The 21613-nt window shown below is 42.0% G+C and overlaps 2 protein-coding genes across 3 annotated transcripts in view; one reads left to right on the plus strand and one right to left on the minus strand.

Moving 5' to 3' along the window:
* Positions 1 to 1078, plus strand: part of PPP4R4 (protein phosphatase 4 regulatory subunit 4) — an 82379-nt gene extending 81301 nt beyond the window's left edge. The window contains exon 25 of the mRNA XM_070931533.1: positions 973 to 1078. Within this exon, the coding sequence (XP_070787634.1) occupies positions 973 to 997 (25 nt within the window). The 3' untranslated portion in view covers positions 998 to 1078. The remainder of the gene's footprint in view (positions 1 to 972) is intronic.
* Positions 1079 to 5047: 3969 nt separating this feature from the next.
* Positions 5048 to 20019, minus strand: SERPINA10 (serpin family A member 10). Of its 2 annotated transcripts, XM_070941502.1 has the most exons (5): positions 19987 to 20019; positions 18841 to 19562; positions 8434 to 8707; positions 7497 to 7644; positions 5048 to 6591 (listed from the first exon to the last, which is right to left on the minus strand). In XM_070941502.1, exons 2-5 carry the CDS (start codon positions 19538 to 19540, stop codon positions 6400 to 6402), a joined length of 1314 nt encoding a protein of 437 aa, XP_070797603.1. In that variant the 5' UTR covers positions 19541 to 19562; positions 19987 to 20019; the 3' UTR covers positions 5048 to 6399. The 2 variants fall into 2 exon arrangements, with proteins under 2 accessions (XP_070797603.1, XP_070797597.1); XM_070941496.1 differs by lacking the exon at positions 19987 to 20019 and having other exon boundaries at positions 18841 to 19622.
* Positions 20020 to 21613: the final 1594 nt, after the last annotated feature.

The raw sequence follows: 21613 nt of genomic DNA on the forward strand, positions 1-21613 counted from the left end.
TAGTAAGACCAATGTTGCATATGCTGTTGCTTTCTGGACCACTTGAAACTTCTGAATGCTTTTTAAGGACAGCCCATGTAGAGCATGCTGCAGTAGTTCAATCAGTAGATGACTAAGGTGTGATTGACCATGAAATGTCTTCTGATCCAGAAATGAGTACAAGCTATAATTGTATGAAGATTTCTTGGCCATGGCTGCCATCTGGTTTTCAGACAAGAACCACAAGTCTAAGAAGTTCCTCACATTGCAGACCAACTTTGCATAGGTGAATGATACCCTATCCAAATTTAACAATGGAAATTCACTGGGGAGAGGGCAAGTGCCAAATCCACAGCCATTCAGTCTTTTTAAGCTTGAAGGTGATTCTTCCCTACCAAATGCACAAGTATCTGAGCACTGAGGATGCACCTCGGTAGCATCTCATGGAAGGCCCAGGGCAGTTGTAAAACTGCATATTGTCAGCGTACTAATACCCACATGCTTATGGATGACTTCACCCACTTTTCTGTGTTGATCACTATTAAAACAAATGAGTCTGATTAAAAAAAATATTCTATAAGAAACGTCTTTTAATATGTATGTACGTATGTATGTTTTCCAAACCAACAGTTTAAGATACGAGTATTCTGAGGTCTATATGCAGATTTTTTTTATTGCATAGTGATGGATGGACAATTTCCACAAAAAGAAAATCCACAGGGTGTGTGGGATGAGTGGGAAGGAAGCCAATGGAGTTGGATGGCACAATGGATGGGAAAGTGAGTGCGCCTTGAATCAAGACTGTTCTTTTTAAAAAGCATCTTATTATTGGATTTAGAAGAAATAATGTTGATTCTTTTTTATTTATAATATATGTGTTTAAGACCACAACAGTTTTGGAGCTGTAAATGATGACTGCAAGAACTTAGCAGTTTTGAACACTGTTAATTTATTCTGCTCTGTGTGATAAGAGTGTTTTTGTTTCCCCTCAAGGAAAAACAGAAAATCAAACTCCTAGAGCTGGTGAAAGAAAGCATGCACACCAAAGACCACTGGAGGCAATGTGGCTGAAGTCAGGATTGGATAAAGCTAGAGTACAACCTTGAATTTAAGGACCAGGAAGGAGGGACTGATTTGATACCATAATGTTAACATCTTCTGTCAGTTAAATAAATTCCTATGTTGTAAAATATCTTCATAGAAATAATGTAATATGTGCAGAATGCCAATGTTGTACGTGAAGTGCTTAATTCAACGTTACTTTAGCAATGTGCTTTAAATCTGCTGCAGCTAAAGAGACAGGGTTTCCCTACTTCCCCCCTCTCAATTATGCCTTCTACTAGTTCAGGTTATTCAGTTTGGAATGAAAGTGCCCTCTACTTTAAAATATAGCTATTTACAAGCTTATGGACTCCTAATTTGCCTTTGCTATGGAAATAGGGCCATATGTGTGAAATTGCTCTGCGTATAAGAATTAACTGAACAAGTGACACTTTCTCTTACGAAAAAGCTTTTAAATATCGAAGAAGCTTCAGTGTGGAATCTGGAAGCATGAACAGAAACGTGGAGAAGTGTAGTCCTTTAAAATAAACTTATGCTATAATTTTAGATAATATTGCTTATCTAGTGTATAAAATGTCAAGAGGATTTCTTTTCACTTTTTAATAAGAAACAGATACCTCCAAATAGCATATGAATGATTTCTTAAATTTCACATTGCAATTTTATTGTACAAATACTTTGTTTTAATTTACCAGTATATCCTATTGTAGTTTCTCTTTATCCAACATTTTAGAGATGATTAATCTAGTTTTTAATTAGTAGTTAATTCAAGCCATCATGCTTTTAGCTATATCAACATCATTCTGTTTGTATTCATGCTGACATTCCTATCAAAATTTGCCTGCAAAGTGCAGTTCTATTTAAAACATTCAATTTATGCCAATACTTGAGACTGTATGAAGCTATTGTCAGCTTCTCTACTTCACAAATGCAATCAGCAAAACTATATTGATATCAGACTATCTGTTTTTTTAAATATGTTGGTGTATGATAAAGATAATCTAATTTGTGAATGAATAAATGTGTGGTTACTTTTTACAATGTGAAATAATGAATGCTTTATGCACAATAAAACTTAGGCCATTAAAATACTGGAATGTTTTGGGTGGGAGAGATTTAATTTGCAGCTTTTAATTTAAATTTAAAAAAAACGGAGACAGTAATATTCTGTATCCATTACACTAGTGATTAATATGTAAGTCTAATATACATGCAGCATAGCAAAACTTCTCTGTTCCTATAGTGGCGAACCAACCCCTTAAAGAATAAGCTATTCACTTCAACACTAAAGTAGCAACACCAGTAGCTGGAAAGTAGAGTGGAACATGTTTTCTATGTTGAAGATCTTAGTTTCAATACCTGGTCTTTCCAGATGGGTCTGCAAATGATTTCTGTTTGAAGCTCTAGAAAACTGTTGCCATATTTAAATGATATTGAGCTCCATGAACCAGTGGTTTGCCTTGGAATAAGTGGGTTTTTTGTATTCTTAAGAAATTTACATTCACAGTATCATGCGGAGAACATTCAGCAATCCAAATGTAGCAACTAAATTCCTCCGTGATATTTCTTTATCATCTCATCTATAGACACTGTCCCAGATTTTATCCAGTGTCAGTCCTTTTTAACTAACATCCAATATAGCCTTCCCTTATGATGCAACTCATACACTGTTTCCCAAAAGTGAAACTTTCCAGTATTTTGTGGGTATTGCCTTTTGCTGAGTGCTCCATAATTATAAATTCTGTGATAAAGTCTGTATAGTGGTCCTTTGGATTCAAAGAAGAAGCACTGGTGTAATTATCTGTGGACACAGGAATGGCTCTGTAATCCCTGTCTGGAGGTATAGAATCTAGCACAATGGGGGCACTGAAAACCCATCATTGTGGGCCATGGGGGGCTATTGATGGAACAGGCCACCTGCCTAAGACCACCCAAGGCTTCCCTGACCCACAATAAAATACCTCATGCTACCCACAATTGCTTTCCCCCAATCTGCCGCGCTGGGTCACTTACCTTGTAAAGATCTAGCAAGCAGTCTCCACGTAGGTTGCCAGCTGAAATGGAACCTCCAGAGGGTGCATCTGGCCCTCTGAGGCTCAATTTGGCCCTCCGTGGCCCTCCCCCAGCCCATTGTAGGCAGAAATACAGCTTCCAGGGGGTGGATCCGTCCCACAGAGGCTCCATTTTGGCCTGCAATGGGCTGGGGGAGGCCCATGAGGGCCTGTTGTGGTCTGCCAGCAGCGGAGCCGGACAGTGAGGAGGCTGGGGAGGACAATGGGCCAGTCCTTGGAGTCACTGGAAGACCCGGATGAGGGCTCTGCATCGGAGGCAGAGATGGGGCCAGGGCCATCTGGGAGCGATGCGCAGTCTTCGGAGCCTCCAGAGGTGGACAGCAGAGAGGCAGAGGAACAGGAGGAGCCTGTTCCTAGTACAGGCATGCGAAGAGCTGCCAGAAGGCAAGAGCAGCTGAAGAAAAAAGGACAACTCGGGAGTAAGGCCAGAAGATGATTGGCCATTCCCATAAGACTTAAAAGAGCAGCAATGAGCCGTTGGGTTCTTTGTAGAAAAGCAATGTTGATTCCCATGCTTCTTGTCAGCGTCTCTTGAACTTTGTGGAGCTTTTGCCAAGAAAAGCCTTTGGCAGGTTGCCAAAGACATCAAAGGTTGGTGATAAGGCCAACGGACTAGTTATTAAGAATTTTGTTTTGGACTTAGCTGAGAATGAATTAATTCTCAGTTGTTTTAATAAAATAAGTTCGTTGAGGACTGAATTGTGTTTGGTAATCACTACTTGGGCCTTGGTCACAAGAGGGCTGAGCAGAGCCTTGGAGGGCTAGATCTATCCCCCAGAGGCTCCATTTTGGCCTGCAATGGGCCTGAGGGGACCTCTGGATGCCTGAAGGGGCTTCTGAGGGCCAGATCCGCCCCTCAGAAGCTCCGTTTTGGCCGGCTACGTGCAGGACAAATGTTGCAGAGCCTCTATGGTTGTTCGTAAGGGCGAACAACTGCTGTGGTGTTGCAAGATCCATAGTTTTGGACCTTGTTTGCAAACGCTAGGGGGCACTTATTGCTTTGGTTTGAACCAGCAGTGAAATCTCCCCGGTTCTATCTGGCTCACCGAACCGGTAGCGCTGGTGGTGGGAGGCTCCGGCCACCTGCCAGGACGTCATTACTCCTGTTTTTTTACCATCTGCGCATGCGCAGAAGATTCTGTGCATGTGCAGAAGAGGTGTCCGTGCGCTACCATTCCCGAACTGGTAGCGAAGGTGAGTGGATTTCACCACTGGTTCGAAAATTCACTAAGGGAACAGTTGTAACCCGGGGATTACCTGTAGTGACTTTTGGTTCTACAGCAGTGGTGGGTTGCTACTGGTTCTCCCCCATTCAGGAGAGCTGGTAGCGGAAATCTTGATGTGAGAGTGAACCAGTTAGCTCCAACCATCAGCTGGGCCCTCCTGCCTGCCCCCGTGCTATACCTACCTTTATTCCTTCATTTTTAGCCCAGCTGTAAGGCACGGCGGAGTGGATTGCCATGCCTCAGATGCATTTTTATTCAATGTGCTTGCGCAAAGCACAAGTTTGGTGCACGTGCGAGTGAAGCGAGCATGCATGCAGCGATCGCATGCAAAGTGTGTGCACAAAGCGAACCGGTGGTAACACCGGTTAGAACCCACCACTGTTCTACAGGTACAGATAACTTAACATGGCCTGCTAAAGTAGTTTAGTCTTGTTCAGACTGATAATCAGGCTGATTATCTGATATCAGCTGATAATCAGAGCATAGCAGTATGTGAGAAATTGTTCAGCACCAATTGGAAATCACTTTATGTATCAGGAATGCACAATCATTAGCAAAGAGGGTTTCTTGAGTGACTATATAGAAGCACTTCGTGCATTCAAGTGGTGAAGGTCAAAGAGAGGGCCTCCAATTGGTACCTGATATACAGTATCACCTAGACAAAATGTGATAACATGCAAGTGAAGAACAGGTTGAGTAGAACTGGGTTTAATATACAATCCTGTTTAACTCCATTGGAAATGACAAATGCAGCTGTTGTAGAGTAGCTGAATCAACCTCACAAATTTCCTTGGACATCCATAACATATCAGGAAGATCCAGAGAGACTCCCTCTTTACAGTGTTTAATGCCTCTGTCAGATCAAGGAAAACAGTAAAAAGGCGTGTTCTGCTCAGTGCATTTCTGGACACACCTCATGTCAAATATCATGCCTGCTGTACTCCATTCTGGCCGAAAGCCACACTGTACCTCTGGGATGTTCCTTTCCAAGTCAATGACAAGTCCATACAAACAAATGCAGGCAAAGATCTTGCCTTGGTCGTACAGCAGTGAGATACCTCTATAGTTTTCAGAATCTGATTTACTTCCCCACCTCTGCCACCTCTCATTTTTTCATGCTAACTGGTACATATAATTTTCCCTTCCCTTCTGCTACTAAGTAAAGCATCTCCCTTGTAATAAGTGCAAAATTCTTATTGTGAATCTGTATACTTCAAGCAAGACCAAGCTGATCAGAATAAACTCATGAAGGACTTGAAATAGCTTTGATTGATTGCTTTCAGCAATTCCTCTGCCAGACTGAAATAGTTAGATAAGCTCCAGAATGGATCATGATACCAGTGGTAACTATTCTCTCATGCTAATAAATATTTTTGATAGCAGCATTATCTTGTAGCACTATGCTGTGGCCTCAATTCTGATCAGCTCGCAGAAAACATTTGTAATTTCTTTATGTTGAGAAGAGGGCTCAACTACTTTTTAACAGCAATAAAGAAAAGTGCAGTAATTTGCAGCTATATTTAAAATGTAGTTCTCATGACCATAACATCTGAACAAATGATATTTTTGTCTTCCTGCTCTCCCCAAAATCAGGTCCCTGCTTTTTATATATCTTGGATTAATAATTCTGGAGAACATGCCCATTATTTTTGACATATTGCTTTGTCTGAATGAAGATATTTTCTACACAATGGATGTGGGAGTTTCCCATTTGACTATCCTCCTTTTTGCTATTTAGTGTCGAGTGCTTTGGGAAAAGGAATTGTGTGAATGTAATTTCTTCCATTACATTTTTATTCTAATTCATTTTCCTGAAAGATACTGCTTGCTATATTTAATAGCATAAGAGAAAAACATTGTTTTGAGGAGGGAATTTTTGGTGAAAATATTTTAAGAAGGAAAGTGTTTAGCTGCTTTCCACATACCTATCCTTTTCTCCTGAAAATTAAGAAGTTAGTGTGAAAGCATATTTAAAATGTGTTCTTAGTATAACATGAAGTTTGCTTGCGGTGTCACTAAAATAGGGTGAATAAAAAAGAAATTACTAGGTTTTGTTTATTTCACAGTTCTTTGGGGTTAGTTACTCTGCCCAAAAACAATAAAACCTTGGTAATTTCTTCATATATCATAAAAATGAATGGTCGATTTATCCGCATAGTATTAGGCAAAGAGTATGCCATGATTTCTGATCCACTGACAGCTGCAGCTTCTGTTCCTTTCTCATTCACTTCAATGCTTGCTCTTTGAAGAATCTAAAAAGAGTTGAAATGTAGGGAGATGTTTAGCAAGATGCTCACATTTCCTATCAACCAGTCTACATCTTCAATACAGATTTCCACTTAATTTACTGAAAATTGAGCATGCATACATTTTTTTTTCATTTATATGGAAGCAGCATCCTAAATCCACAGCTACAAACACTTTGTCTCAATAAGAACATATTGGGGATACACCATCATTGAACTTCAAAGGATAAACGTTCTGTAGAAGGGAGATTAGGAAAGGGGAAATTAAAAGGGTAGTCAAAAAGATCAAATCTCTCCAGACTTCTGGAGATGACTGAGTCCCAAAAATCACTAGGATAGTTAATGAACACAGTCAAGGAAATTATTAGCACGAAGTAGGTTTTCTCTAGGACAGAAGTCCCCAACCCTTGCGGTTGGTAGCCTGGCTATGGGGGGTGGGGGTGGGGAAGAGGAGATCTGGTCTGCGTGAGTGGTGGGCTTGCAGATGAACATGTAGCTCAGTTTGCATAAATTGTGTGTGTGTGTGTGTGTGTGTGTACAAGTGCATTCCAACCCACTGCTTGTGTGAGTCACGAGGGGAGAGGAGAACTGGGCTTGCATCCCCATCTGTGGGGATCTTCACGCCCAGAGGGGGCGTGGTTTTCAGAAAAACCTTTGTCCAGTCTGCAGAAAAACCTTTCTCCACGGAACCAGTCCCTGGTGCCCAAAAGATTGGGGGGGGGGGGGCAGTCACTGAACTACAAGATACTGTTTCTTTTTAATATTGCCTCCAGTTAAAGTAGCTAGCATGATGAAATTGAGAAACAAACTGTTTAGCAAGTGGGTCTCCAGTAAATGAATGGGTCTTCATGCTATTTGTTAAATATGTTTGATTGAACAATATAGTAGAATTAACAAATTATTTTTTTTACCTGTGATATTTTTACAAATTTATGATTTGTGAGATGGCTTAGGTCTGCTTTATAAGAGAAAAGATCTTTAATTCCCAAATCCTGAAGCAGCTGATCCATGTGATACGTCTGATCTAGTTTGAATCTTGGAAAGTAAATATCCATTTTCCTGTAATGTAAACAAATACAAATGCAAGTTGAAGGTAAATGAACATACACTGCCCTTTGCATAAACAAAATAATTGTGAAAATAAATAGCAGGCAGCAGAACATTTACATATTGTTCCTTTCTTTCTGGATGCTATGAAAATTTGAGCACCAATGATGCAAAGGCAATGCATGTGACAAGTCTTACTTGATTTAATTGGATAAGTATAACTTGTGGAAGAGGAAGCTATACGAAAATTTCAGACATCTGGAAGGCTTTCACAAAATCAGATGCAGAAGATATTACAGAAGATATAGACCTTTCTAAATAAGTAAATAAGTCACTGGAGAAGAGCCTAATGCTGGGAACGATTGAGGGCAAAAGATGAAGGGGACGACAGAGAATGAGGTGGCTGGATGGAGTCACTGAAGTAGTAGGCATGAGCTTAAATGGACTCCAGAGGATGGTAGAGGACAGGAAGGCCTGGAGGAACATTGTCCATGGGGGTCACAATGGGTCAGACATGACTTTGTGACTAACAACAACAACAACTAAGTAAAAGCCAATTCTTTTTTCTTAGTAAACTCAGTAATAGGGAACTCAATGGCTTTTCTTTATTTTTGATGAATATTGTAAAGATCAAAAGGCTGTCTTTGGCAAATTTCAATGGCCTATTCCCAGTTACTCCCTTTTCTTCCTCTTGTCATTTCTCTTGCCATTTTTCTGTTTGGCCATTTTAATTTGTACTACAGGATTTTGTATCCAGGATTTTAGGAATCAAAAATGTGATGTGATTGCTATGACTTGTACCTTGTCTTCATGGTCTGAAGCCAAGATTCCACAAGTTCATTGGTTAGATCGTCTTCAACAAACATGTAATCAGCTTCCTTCACAGGCATAACAATCACCATCTGCACACTTCCTTTGTATGGCAGCTTTAGCACATAACACTGCAAGGTCTGATCAAATGTGGAGGCAATCCTGTCTGTTTTGAACATCATTGGCACTTGAACAGTCCTGTAATTGTCTATGTAGAAAGTTTCCAGCTCTGTAAGTTTAGCAGAAAATGGATGTAGCCATTTGCCTGAGAATATAAAGAAATGCAACATGTTATTTTATATTGTGATATAATCCAGAATTATTGAGGGAAAATTTAGTAATCAAATCAGCCTGATTTACTTCAATTTAAAGATTAATTTCTATTCTTCCATAGTATGGCTGAAACTTTAAATCTATATTGCACTCCTATGTTTGAATCTCTGATTCCAATCCAATTACAGGGGCTAATTTGACCATTTCAAATGAGATTCCTTTTCATGAATAGGAGCTGCACATTAACCAAATCTCTTGTTAGAGAAGTTGTGATTAATTATATGAATCACCAGTTCAATCCAGCCCCATGTCATTTTAAAAAGCCGATAAATGCTACTACTTACTTTTTCATACTGATTGGCTCCATGCATCAGTGTGCAGTTCTGCTTCACTGTCACAGATTAATACTGTAGTGTGAGTGAGCTCCATGATCAAATGGAGACTTAAATCTGGACTTCCTACCACTTGAGAATAATCTTAGTACATTTAATCCAAAATTAATTCAGGGTAGGGTAGGGCTGAGGACAGTGGTGGGATTCAATTTTTTTAACAACCGGTTCTGTGGGCGTGGCTTAGTTGGGGGTGTGTGGCTTGGTGGTCATGTGACTGGGTAGGCATGGCTAGCTGGTCATGTGACCGGTGGGTGTGGCTATCTGCATAGGGAGTACAGAGGGCTGAAAAAAGTCATTTCTGACTGGTCCTCGCACTTTTGACCTATCCTTGCACTTATGACCATCCTCACATTTATGCCCGTTGCGGCATTCTTAACAACTGTGTCACTCATTTCACAACTGCTTCTCTTCACCATGGTGACAAGATAGAGCAAAAACGTAAAATGTGAGGACAGTCGTAAGTTCGAGGACTGGTCAAAAGTGTGAGGACCAGTCAAAAATAACTTTTTCAGCCCTCTGAGTAGTCCATATGCACAAAAGGACTATCCAGAGGGCTGAAAAAAGTGATTTCTGACAGGTCCTCGCACTTTTGACCGGTCTTCACGCTTATGACTGGTCATCATTTATGCCCATTGTAGCATTCTTAACAACCGTGTTATTCATTTCACAACTGCTTCTCCTCACCAAGGTGACAAGATAGGGCAAAAACATAAAATGTGAGGACAGTCGTAAGTTCGAGGACTGGTCAAAAGTGCGAGGACCAGTCAGAAATAACTTTTTCAGCCCTCTGAGTAGTCCATATGTATAAAAGGATACAGCAATAGAGAGGGATGAAGGAAGGGAAGGGAAATTAGAGTAGGAGTGAGGGTAAGAGAGGGAGGAAGAGAGGAGGAGAAGGAGAAAGGAAGAGGAAGTAGGGAGGAGAAGAAGAGGGGGAGGAAGAGAAAGTAAGAAGGAAAGAAAAGAGAGAGGTGGTAGGTTTGAGGAGAAAGATTGCTGTACAATAAAAAAGATGAAAGGGAAGAAAGGCAACCCCAAACAAATATAAAGATATTAAGATAAAGAATGAATTGTTAAACTTTAAAGAATAAAATAGAACAAATATGAATAAAAAACAATAATTAGAAACACACATACAAACATACAATATATTTTCTTTGAACAGAATATTTGGCCAGTTCACAAATTTAAACAGTGTTTAGTCATTTCAATTAAATTTACAATTTCTATATTTCCTTTTTGCCATATTTATTCCTCATCTATTTTTGTAAAAAACCAATATTACCCTTCATCCTCATCTCTAATCTTAATCAAATTCAATTTTTCCCTTCTATTCTATATTATACCCCTTCCCATTGTCATCTATTTTTATATCCATCCTCACATTGGTTAATTATGTAATATTACAGTTGTTTAATATAAATTCAACATTTTAATATAAATCAATTAGTTATATAACTACCTTTTTTGTATATTAATCATTATGAAGATGAATATTCCAATTATTTCCATGCAATCCAATTTCTTACAAATCAATTAATTATATTTACCAATAATAATAAACCAAATAATTTCCCCCATATATTCCTCCAAACCACAACTTAACCATTTCTGCTTTCAACACAATATACAATTAATAGTATCTCAATTATTGCAATTCCCTAGTTAAATAGAGCTTTATTTCTTTTGTGTTTTAAAATCTTGAACTCTCCTCTTTTTCCCTAAATTTCCCATTGTTTGCACCTAACTTTTTTGGTGAGGAAAAAGAAAAAGAAAAATAAATCTCTCTCTGCCTCTTTTTGCCACGTTGCAGCAACAGCAAAGCCAACAGCCTGCTTTACTTTCAGTTTCGTTTTTCAGCATAGCTAGGGAAAAAAAAATCTGCTCCAGCAAGCAGCAGAGCCCTGAGCAAAACAGCTGAGAGCAAATCAGCTGAGAGTCGGGAGCCGATCTAATCAAGGGCTAATTAGCCTATGCTGAAGCTCCGCGGGCCAATAAAATTACAAAAAAACACCGAACCGTTTGTTAAATTGCTGGCTCGCCCTCCCCTCACCCACCACTATTTATTGGCAATAAATAGTGGTGCAGAGGGGCGGGGCAAGGGGCGGGGTGAGCCAGCAATTTAACAAACGGTTCGGCCGAACCCCCCTAGAACCAGCAGAATCCCACCACTGGCTGAGGATTTTGTGCAATACCTGCATGACAAAATCGCTCAGATTCGGGAAGGCTTGGACTCCGACTGGGTAGGTTCAGATGGGATGACAGAGGTGGGTCTTGAGAGTGTTATCTGGGAGGAGTTTGACCATGTGACTCCCGAGGACGTGGACAGGATTCTGTGTAGACTTAGCGCTGCCACGTGTTTATTGGACCCGTGTCCCTCCTGGTTGGTGCTGGCCTCCCGGGCGGTCACACCAGGCTGGCTTCAGGTGATTATTAATGCTTCTTTGAGTGAGGGTTTCTTCTGCTCTGCCCTGAAAAAGGCGGTGGTGAGGCCCCTCCTCAAGAAGCCTTCCCTGGACCCGGCTGTATTAGTGAACTATCATCCAGTCTCCAACCTTCGCTTTGTAGTGAAGGTTGTTGAGAGTGTGGTGGCGCGACAACTTCCCCAGTACCTGGATGAAGCTGTCTATCTAGATCCATACCAGTCGGTCTTCAGGCCGGGGTACAGCATGGAGATGGCATTGGTCACATTGGTTGATGATCTTTGGAGGGCTCAGGACAGGGGCTGTTCCTCTGTCCTGGTCCTATTAGATCTCTCAGCGGCTTTTGATACCATTGACTATGGTATCATGCTGCGCCGGTTGGAGGGGTTAGAAATGGGGGCACCGTGTTGTGGTGGTTCTTCTCCTTCCTCTCTGACCGCACACAGTCTGTGTTGGCAGGGGGACAGAGGTCGACCTCGAGGTGCCTTGTCTGTGGGGTGCCACAAGGGTCGGTCCTCTCGCCCCTCCTGTTCAACATTTATGTGAAGCCGCTGGGTGAGATCAGCCGTGGTTTTGGGGTGAAGTTCCATCAGTATGCTGATGATACTCAGCTGTACATCTCCACCCCGGACCACCCCAATGATGCCCTTGCCATGATGTCCCAGTGCCTTGAGCCGTGCGGATCTGGATGGGGAGAAACAAGCTCAGACTCAACCCTTCCAAGACTGAGTGGCTGTGGTTTCCGGTGTCCCAGTATAGCCAGCTGGTTCCATCGCTGACTATTGGGGGTGAGATCTTGGCCCCCTCAGAGAGGGCTCGCAACTTGGGTGTCCTCCTGGATGCATGGCTGTCTTTAGAGGATCATGTGACGGCTGTGGCCAGGGGGGCTCTTTATCAGGTTCGCCTGATTCACCAGTTGCATCCCTTTCTTGACCGGGACGCCTTGCGCACGGTCACTCATGCCCTCGTCACTTCCCGTCTGGACTACTGTAAAGCTCTCTACATGGGGCTCCCCTTGAAGAGCACTCGGAGGCTCCAATTGGACCATAATCACCCCACGCGGGTGATTATGGGAGCGACACGGCGCACCCATGTAACACCTCTTCTGCGCGAGCTGCACTGACTCCTAGTGGTCTTCTGGGTGTGAGTCAAGGTGCTGGTTACCATCTTTAAAGCGCTCCATGGTTTAGGACCTGGGTACTTACAAGATCACCTTCTGCCACCGATAGCCTCCCACCGGCCAATACGTTCCCACAGAGAGGGACTCCTCAGGGTGCCGTCGGTCAAACAATATCGACTGGCGACCCCCAGGGGGAGAGCCTTCTCTGTGGGGACACCTTCCCTCTGGAATGAATTGCCCCCGGAGATACGTATGATCCCTGACCTATGTACCTTTTGCCGTGCCCTTAAGACTTTACTGTTTCAACAGGCTGGGCTGGCTTAAGAATGAATTTTACTGGGTGTTTTAGTTTTTTTTTTTTAATATAAGGGCCAAATTATTTAATATGTTTTAAACTGTTTTTAAACTTTATGGATATATGTGTTTTATAGTGGCTGTGCACCGCCCTGAGTCCCTCGGGAGAAGGGCGGTATAAAAATTTAAATAATAAATAAAATAAATAAATAAATTCATATCTAACTATTCTGCTCTAACCATTTCTTAGTTCTGGCATCACCTATTTTGCTTGCAATGCCAAGGCAGAACATGGCCCCAAGTGAGAATTTTCCTTCCCTATTGGGGATTCAAAGGTCTCCCATTCCACTATCATTCCCAGCACAACTTTGTGGGATCAACAAGACTTATTTGAACAGCTATGGAGGCTGAACCAGAGGCTCCATCACAATACATTTTTGTCTCTTAAAAGCAATTGCCTTACTATTCAATGTGATCATGCCAATTCTCTCCACCCCCATCCACCAAGAAATGTTTAGTTATCTCCTTGTAACCTCCCACTACAATGGGTGCCATCCTGCATGTTTTCCAACTGCTTAAAACTCACCGAACCCTCTAGGATTTAAACCGCCCCTTTATGTTCAAGATAGCAGATGTACTCATCCTCCCTCATCTCTCAGCAACACACTTTATTGCAACTTTGCAATTAGAAAAGAATCAGAGCAAGAGCTAAAAATAGAGAAGTGAAATTAGCAATATTTAATTGCAATAGGCTTTTTAGTTGCCATGGTGCGCTTTTCAAATATTTGACAGGCAACAGCCTATGCTGGAAATATCTTTCTGGTCCCATTCACTCCCCGCTTTTCTGGCTATGAAAGTGATAGATAAATTAAATTCATGATATTCATTTAAAAAATTAGCAATTCAACAATATACAGCCCATGTAAGGCAATACTTAATTAACCCTCCCATAAAAATTGCAAGAAGAGGCATAATGTATCTGCACATCTGTATGAGGCCTGGCCTTGCTTCAAAGTCATATTCATTGAATATTTGGTAGGGGGAGAGAATTCACTTGATAGTCTCACTACATTCAGCGCAAAGGATATACAGAACTCTGTACATAGAACTCCTTCTGGAGTTATCATTGCATTCATAAAGATCAAAAATGGCATAAGGAGGCATTATCTCATTTCACTTTCACATATAATATTCTTCATCCCTACTATAGGTCTCTTAATACATTAGGGTGAGAGAAGGTGCCATTTGAATTTCTCTTAAATACTATTAAAAAAATAATTATTAACTGGAATTTTCCTTTTGCTATGACCTGGGTTTAGACACATAGGATAAGAAACATGGTCATGTGCTAAATGATTATGCAGCAATATTTGCAGATCCATTTTTCCAGATCACTCCTTCCCTATCTGATGTCTTCTACTTCTGCTAGATTTCAGGTCACAAAAACCAGGAGCCATGCTGGCTGGAGGTTCTAGCAATCAATATCTTAAACAATTAGGAATCACCAGGTAGGGAATATTGTGCTCTATTTTATTATTGTAGAACTGTAGAAAATTTAATTTCTCAATCCTAGTTTATACAATAATTGTTTATTAAAACTTGGGGGATCTTTTATGTATGCAGGGTCAACTTCAAAGAACTTTTGAAGAGTCATTTAGGTGAAATGGGTCATGTAAAAATGGTATCAATCAAATAATCAATCAATCAATCAACTTCCCCTTGAAATGATAACTTGGTATTCTGGTCCAATTAAAAAATAGAGTTCTGAATATTTCATGGGGTCATTCAGGGTAATTCATTTGGTAATTTCAGGTTTTTCCAGCGACAAGTTCTATAAATCCATGAGGAATGATAAAGTAGTTCTCAATCATAAAGGTAGTCCTCAACTTATAACCAGTGGCCATTCAAAGTTATGACAAGACCCCCTATGCTGTGGTGGCACTGTGCTTAGAATGCAGTTTTGCAGGCTAACTCTGCCCACAATCTGCAGTTCGATCCTGATGGGGTTCAAGGTTGACTCAGCCTTCCATCCTTCCGAGGTTGGTAAAGTGAGGACCCAGAATGTTGGGGGCAATATGCTGACATTGTAAATTGCCCAGAGAGGTCTGAAAAGCACTATGGAGCAGTAAGTCTAAGTACTCTTGCTATTGCTATTGCACCCCCTCTGTCATTCACCCTTAGGAACACTGCAGTACCCACCTGCCTCCCCACCCCCATCACCATCTGTTGATCCCCCTGGGTCTCTGCACGCCTTGGGCCTGCTTCCCAATCCACTAGGCCTCATATACTCTTGCTCGAGCTGCGGTGGCACAGTGGTTAGAATGCAGTACTGCAGGCTACTTCTGCTGATCACCAGCTGCCAGCAGTTTGGCAGATTGAATCTCATCAGGTTCAAGGTTGACTTAGCTTTCCATCCTTCTGAGGTGGGTAAAATGAGGACCCAGATTGTTGGGGGCAATATGCTGACTCTGTAAACTGCTTAGAGAGTGCTGTAAAGCACTGTGAAGCGGTATATAAGTCTAAGTGCTATTGCTATTGCTCACTTACCTTTGAACAAAAGGTAGCAAGCCACTTTGTTGTTGGGTCACGTGGTGTGATCCTGGTAGTGGCTGCCATTTTCTGAGTGGCTGCATTGAATTGTGGTTGCTCAGAAAATGGTGACCACATCCAGATTCATGTTACATCTCCCAGCAACGAAGTGAGGACCCCAAGGAATGGGAAGCAGATCATGGGATGTTTCAGAGGGTGGGTGATGGCTTAGGAGGCCTGGGATAGGCAGACGTAGGCCTGTGGTAGACCTCCTAGGGCAGCGGTTCTCAACCTGGGGGTCGCGACCCCTTTGGGGGTCGAACGGCCATTTCCCAGGGGTCGCCAAAGCCCTCTCTCGCCCCCCCGCCTTCACTCACCCTCTGCCTCTGCTGGATCGCCCGGTCGCCGTTGTTTACCCCGCCCACTCCCAATCTATTGCTGCTCCAGAGTCCCAGCTGGTGGCTAGAGGGAAAAAAACTTTAAATTCTTGCCGCGGGGCTTCAAAGAGCTAGCTGCAAAGAGGTAAATTCCTGGAGCAAGTTTTTTTCCCCCTAGCTATACTGAAAAGAGAAAGCGAAAGCAGGTCTTAGCTGCAATGTGACAAAATGAGGCAGAGAGGTTTCTTTTTCTTTTTCCTCACCAAAAAAGGTAGGTACAAAACTGCAAACAATGGGAAATTTAGGGCAAGAGGAGGTTCAAGATTTTAAAACACAAAAGAAAAAAAGCTCTATTTAACTAGGGAATTGTAATAATTGAGATACTATTAATTGTATATTGTGTTGAAAGCAGAAATGGTTAAGTTGTGGTTTGGAGGAATATATGGGGGAAATTATTTGGTTTATTATTATTGGTAAATATAATTAATTGATTTGTAAGAAATTGGATTGCATGGAAATAATTGGAATATTCATGTTCATATATTCATGTTCATATGGATAAATATACAAAAAAGATAGTTATATAACTAATTGATTTATATTAAAATGTTGAATTTGTATTAAACAACTGTATTACATAATTAACCAATGTGAGGATGGATATAAAAATAGATGACAATGCAAAGGGGTATAATATAGAATAGAAGGGAAAAATTGAATTTGATTAAGATTAGAGATGAGGATGAAGGGTAATATTGTTTTTTTAAAAAAAATAGTTGAGGAATAAATATGGTAAAAAGGAAATATAGAAATTGTAAATTTAATTGAAATGACTAAATATTGTGTTGGAAGAAATATCCTTCTGGGTTCTGCTCCAAGTGGGGAAAAAGACACTGGAAACATGGAGACTGTTTGGAAAGATGTTTTAATAGTGGACAGGATCACATGGCTTGATGGGGCCCATTGTGTTAGTTTCTGTTGCTATTGTGTTGCAAATGTCCTTTGACAAAGGATTGACTTTCTGCCTCTGGCCCATTAACAAAGGGTGGGGGGCAGGAAGGTGGGAGCTGCTTTGTCTGTAAAATATGCTTCTCCATTTCTCATCCAGGGAAATATAATATTCTGCCTTTTTAATATTTCCCAAAATATTTCATTCTTCTAGGAAAGGGGTGGCTGCTAACCTCCTACAACTGTTTAAATTTGTGGACCGGCCAAATACTCTGTTCAAAAAAAATATGTTGTATGTTTGTATGTGTGTTTCTAATTATTGCTATTTATTGCTATTTGTTCTCTTTTATTCTTTAAAGTTTAACAATTAATTCTTTATCTTAATATCTTTATATTTGTTTGGGGTTGGCTTTCTTCCCTTTCATCTTTTTTATTGTACAGCAATCTTTCTCCTCAAACCTACCACCTTTGTCTTTTCTTTCTTACTTACTTTCTCTTCCTCCCCTCTTCTTCTTCTCCCTACTTCCTCTTTCTCCTTCTCCTCCTCTCTTCCTCCCTCTCTTACCTTCACTCCTATTCTAATTTCCCTTCCCTTCCTTCATCCCTCTCTATTGCTGTATCCTTTTATGCATATGGACTACTCAGAGGGCTGAAAAAGTTATTTTTGACTGGTCCTCGCACTTTTGACCAGTCCTCGAACTTACGACTGTCCTCACATTTTACGTTTTTGCCCTATCTTGTCACCATGGTGAAGAGAAGCAGTTGTGAAATGAGTGACATGGTTGTTAAGAATGCTACAATGGGCATAAATGATGACCAGTCATAACTGCGAAGACCGGTCAAAAGTGCGAGGACCTGTCAGAAATGACTTTTTTCAGCCCTCTGGGTAGTCCTTTTGTGCACAGGGACTACTCAGAGGGCTGAAAAAGTTATTTTTGACTGGTCCTCGCACTTTTGACCAGTCCTCGAATTTACGACTGTCCTCACATTTTACGTTTTTTGCCCTATCTTATACCATGTTGAAGAGAAGCAGTTGTGAAATGAGTGACATGGTTGTTAAGAATGCTGCACAGGCATAAATGTGAGGATGGTCATAAGTGTGAGGACCAGTCAAAAGTGCGAGGACCTGTCAGAAATGACTTTTTTTTCAGCCCTCTGAGTAGTCCCTATACACATAGCCATGGCCACCCGGTCACATGACCAGCTAACCACGCCCACTCGGTCACATGACCTCCAAGCCATGCCCACAAAATAAGCCACGCCCACAGAACCAGTAGTAAAAGAAATTTAGAACCCACCCCTGGTTGGGGGTCACCACAACATGAGGAACTGTATTAAAGGGTCGCGGCATTAGGAAGGTTGAGAACCACTGTCCTAGGGCCTCCTAGGGCCTCCCCTCATCCCTGAGGCACCCATAGTTTGCTTAAGGACCCACATAGTCATTTAATGACTGCATCAAGGAGAACAGAGGGTAGTGGTCATTAAGCAAGGCTATCTCACTAAATGGCTGTCATAACATGCAAGCATAATGGGCAGGTTCCATTATGGTTGTAGGTCAGGTACCTACTGTACCACTATATCTTGGATTTTTCACCTGTTATGAAGGCAGTGAATTGCCTTAAATTTTACATGAAATAGCTCTGTACATTCCTGAAGGTAAGTAATTTTCATAATGTATACACATTTCTCCCACCTAAATACCACTGGCAACATTTGCACTGCAAGTTCAAAATAAGAAAAGAGGATCAGAAATGATAATAGCCTTTACTGCATGGAAATATCAGTGAAGTATGTCACATGAGAAGGATAATTGATGTGAACCAATTGGCCTTTCCACCCATAAACAAAACATATAGGACATATAGGAAAAGGAATAACAGCTTTGAGAATGGATCCTTCTGTTGGGATCAGATTTTGGGAGACTATGTTAAGGACAGGTTCCCCACATTTTTACAGAGAGACACTCTTATAAAGCTACTGTAGCTGTTGACCTGAGCTCTTCTCTTTAAAACCATGAAAGAATCAATGAAAAAAACACTTACCTTGAAATAGTATGTAATTCAGTAGAATGATTTTAGCATGCTCATCAAAAGTGTGAAACAGTGTAGGGATCGCCCCTCTTGTGTTCTTTTTAATGTGCTCATTAACAATTTTTTTGGCAAGAGTAGAGTTGCGGAAATCAACTGACAAAAATTCCATGTCAAAGTATTTCTTGGACAAGTTATGGAAAGCATCCTTGATCTGAAATTCTTCCTGGATGAAAGAGAAGCTATTCTGCGAAAGAGTGAACTCTTCATTTTGGGTGATGTTAAGCCTTAGTTGTTGGAACAAAGTCAGAAACTGTTCATCTTTTTCTTTCATAAATGGCAAATTTAAAGATTGACTTATTTGGTGGTGGGTTTCCCCTTCTGAAGCCAACATGAATATTGCTAGAGCAAAAGATAGTGATAGTGGGGAGAAGAAGATATTGTTGTCATGCTGCAGTGCTATTTTCCTGTAGAGATTGAATCCAAAATTGTTAATCTTTTCTGTGAAATTGTGCAAAGAGACTAATGGTGAGGGGCTTTCTCTAGATGACTCTTGAGTAGTATCATGTGGATATTGTTTATCAGAATCATTGAAAGGGAAGAGATTTAACACTAAGTTCTGTGGTACCTCCACTCCTGAATTTTCTGCTATTCCATTCGATATGTACATTTCAGTAATCAGTCCAAAGAAGACCAATAAAAAGTTAATTTTCATTTTGCACTCCAGTTACTTCTTTCTGGTGAACAGAGTAAACATAAATTGATCTTCCCAAATTCACTTAGTGCTCATTCTTACACTGAAACAACACAACACAATAATGAAAATACTAAAGATGTTTCTACATTATTTCATATTTGAAAGGCCTTAATAAAGATATAAACATTTATTAACAGAGTCCCCATTAAACATGGAGCTGATGGCAAGACAATTTTATGTAATTTAATAACTACATAAGCAACGGAAGCTCCGTTGACCAGAAAGAAAGAGATTCTAGGCAAATTGACTTAGTCTTTCCAGTCTGATTAGATCATATTTTAAAAGAAGGACACTTTGAATGCACTTTAAAAAACCCTGATAACAATATATAAATCAATTCCGCTTTGCAAGCCATAATACTTTTCATTATAATTTTAAATTAAATGCAAATGCTTCTATCTTACCTGCAGGACAGTTTCTTTTTTCCCTTTCTGAAGCCTGAAAAAGGAAACAAGTTACAACATTAAGTGGAATGGTGAAGTAAATATTTGCTATTCCAAAGTGTAGCTCCATAATTTTGTCTGTTGTAGATTAACTGGATGACAAACAGGGATGCCTTTGTTTTGCCACAGAACAGAGTTAAAGATGAAATAACCAGATTCCAGTAAGTAGGGTCTCTTGAGTAGCTGGATTTAAAATTAAAGAAATAAACAATCATAAACAGAAGGATACTTGTCATATTAAAGGGTTGTTCACACTCTAATTGATATTAATCAATCATTGATTGCATTGTACCAAGTGCTGCAGTGGTGAAATCCAGCAGGTTCTGACAGGTTCTGGAGAACCAGTAGCGGAAATTTTGAGCAGTTCGGAGAACTGGTTCTGGTGGTCTTCCTCCTGGCCTGTGGATCTATCGTCTCGTCGAGGCTGCTCGGTTCCGACCCGGGAAGAGCGTCTGAGTCTCGGTAAGTCCTAGGCTGTCACGGTCTCCCGGGCTCTGCGGTTCAGCTGCGGTTCGGCTCGTTGTCGTCTGGGGGGTGACTCGGATCGGTGCCCTTGGGTCCGGTCCGCCAGCGATGGATGGTGTTGGCTCCAGTTGTGATGTCCAACCTCGCAGGGGTGGCGCAGGTCACCTTGGCCGGGCTGGTGTTGGCCTACCCCGTCGGGTCGGCGGTGGTCGTCCTGGTCCGGATGTCGTCGTGGGGCTACCTCCGCGGGTTGGTGGAGGTCTCCCCTGCCAGGGTGGCGCAGGCCTCCCTAGCCGGGTTGTTGTCGGCTTTTCCTTCGCCCTAGTCCCTGGTCTACCCCAGGTTGGTGGCTGGGCTCTTCTGGGTTGGGTTGTTGTTGCCGGGTTTTCTTCTGTGCTGGGCGGGGGTCCCCCTTGCCGGGGTGTTGTGTGCCACCCTCACCCATGGGCTGTGGTGTGCCCACCTCGGATGGTCCCCGGTCTACTTGCCTGGAGTGGAGGTCTCCCTGGCAGGGCTGTCGCTGGTTGCCTTTGCCGGAGGGGTGCGATGCTTCCTTTCTGGGTATGTCCTGGTCTACTCGTGGGCTGTTTTGGTGGTCCCTCGCCCTGTCGTAATGGGTGCCCACCTCGCTGGGCTGGTGTTGCCATCCCTCATGCGGCGGGCCCCGGTCTACCGCCCTGGACTGTCGGTGGGTTATCGCCTTGTAGTGTGCTTGGCCAGCCTCGTCGGGGTGGTGGTGGTCTGCCTCGCTGGGGTGTGGTAGGCCTACCTCGTCGGGGTGTCGCAGGCCTACCTCGCCGGGGTGTTGTAGGCCTACCTCGTCGGGGTGTTGTAGGCCTACCTCGTCGGGGTGTTGCAGGCCTACCTCGTCGGGTTGGTTTTCTTGCGCTCCCCCCCACCTTTTCCGGAGCTGGTCGATATGACGTCTACAGATCTGTCCATCTTCCAACTCTACGGTGTAAGACTTCGGGCCGGTCTGGTTGTCTATCTTCCCTTTCAGCCACTTAGGAGAGCCGTGGAAGTTTAGCGTGAAAATTGAATCTCCCCTGCTGAAGGCGCGAAGCGGGCGGCTGGCCGTTGCGGTCACTTCTGGGCTGTATTGGGGGTTGAGCCGGTCCAGTGG

The sequence above is a fragment of the Pituophis catenifer genome, unplaced genomic scaffold (genome assembly GCF_029215685.1).
Source record: "Pituophis catenifer annectens isolate HBS135680 unplaced genomic scaffold, rPitCat1.0.hap2 SCAF_1, whole genome shotgun sequence".
Taxonomy (NCBI): Eukaryota; Metazoa; Chordata; class Lepidosauria; order Squamata; family Colubridae; genus Pituophis; species Pituophis catenifer.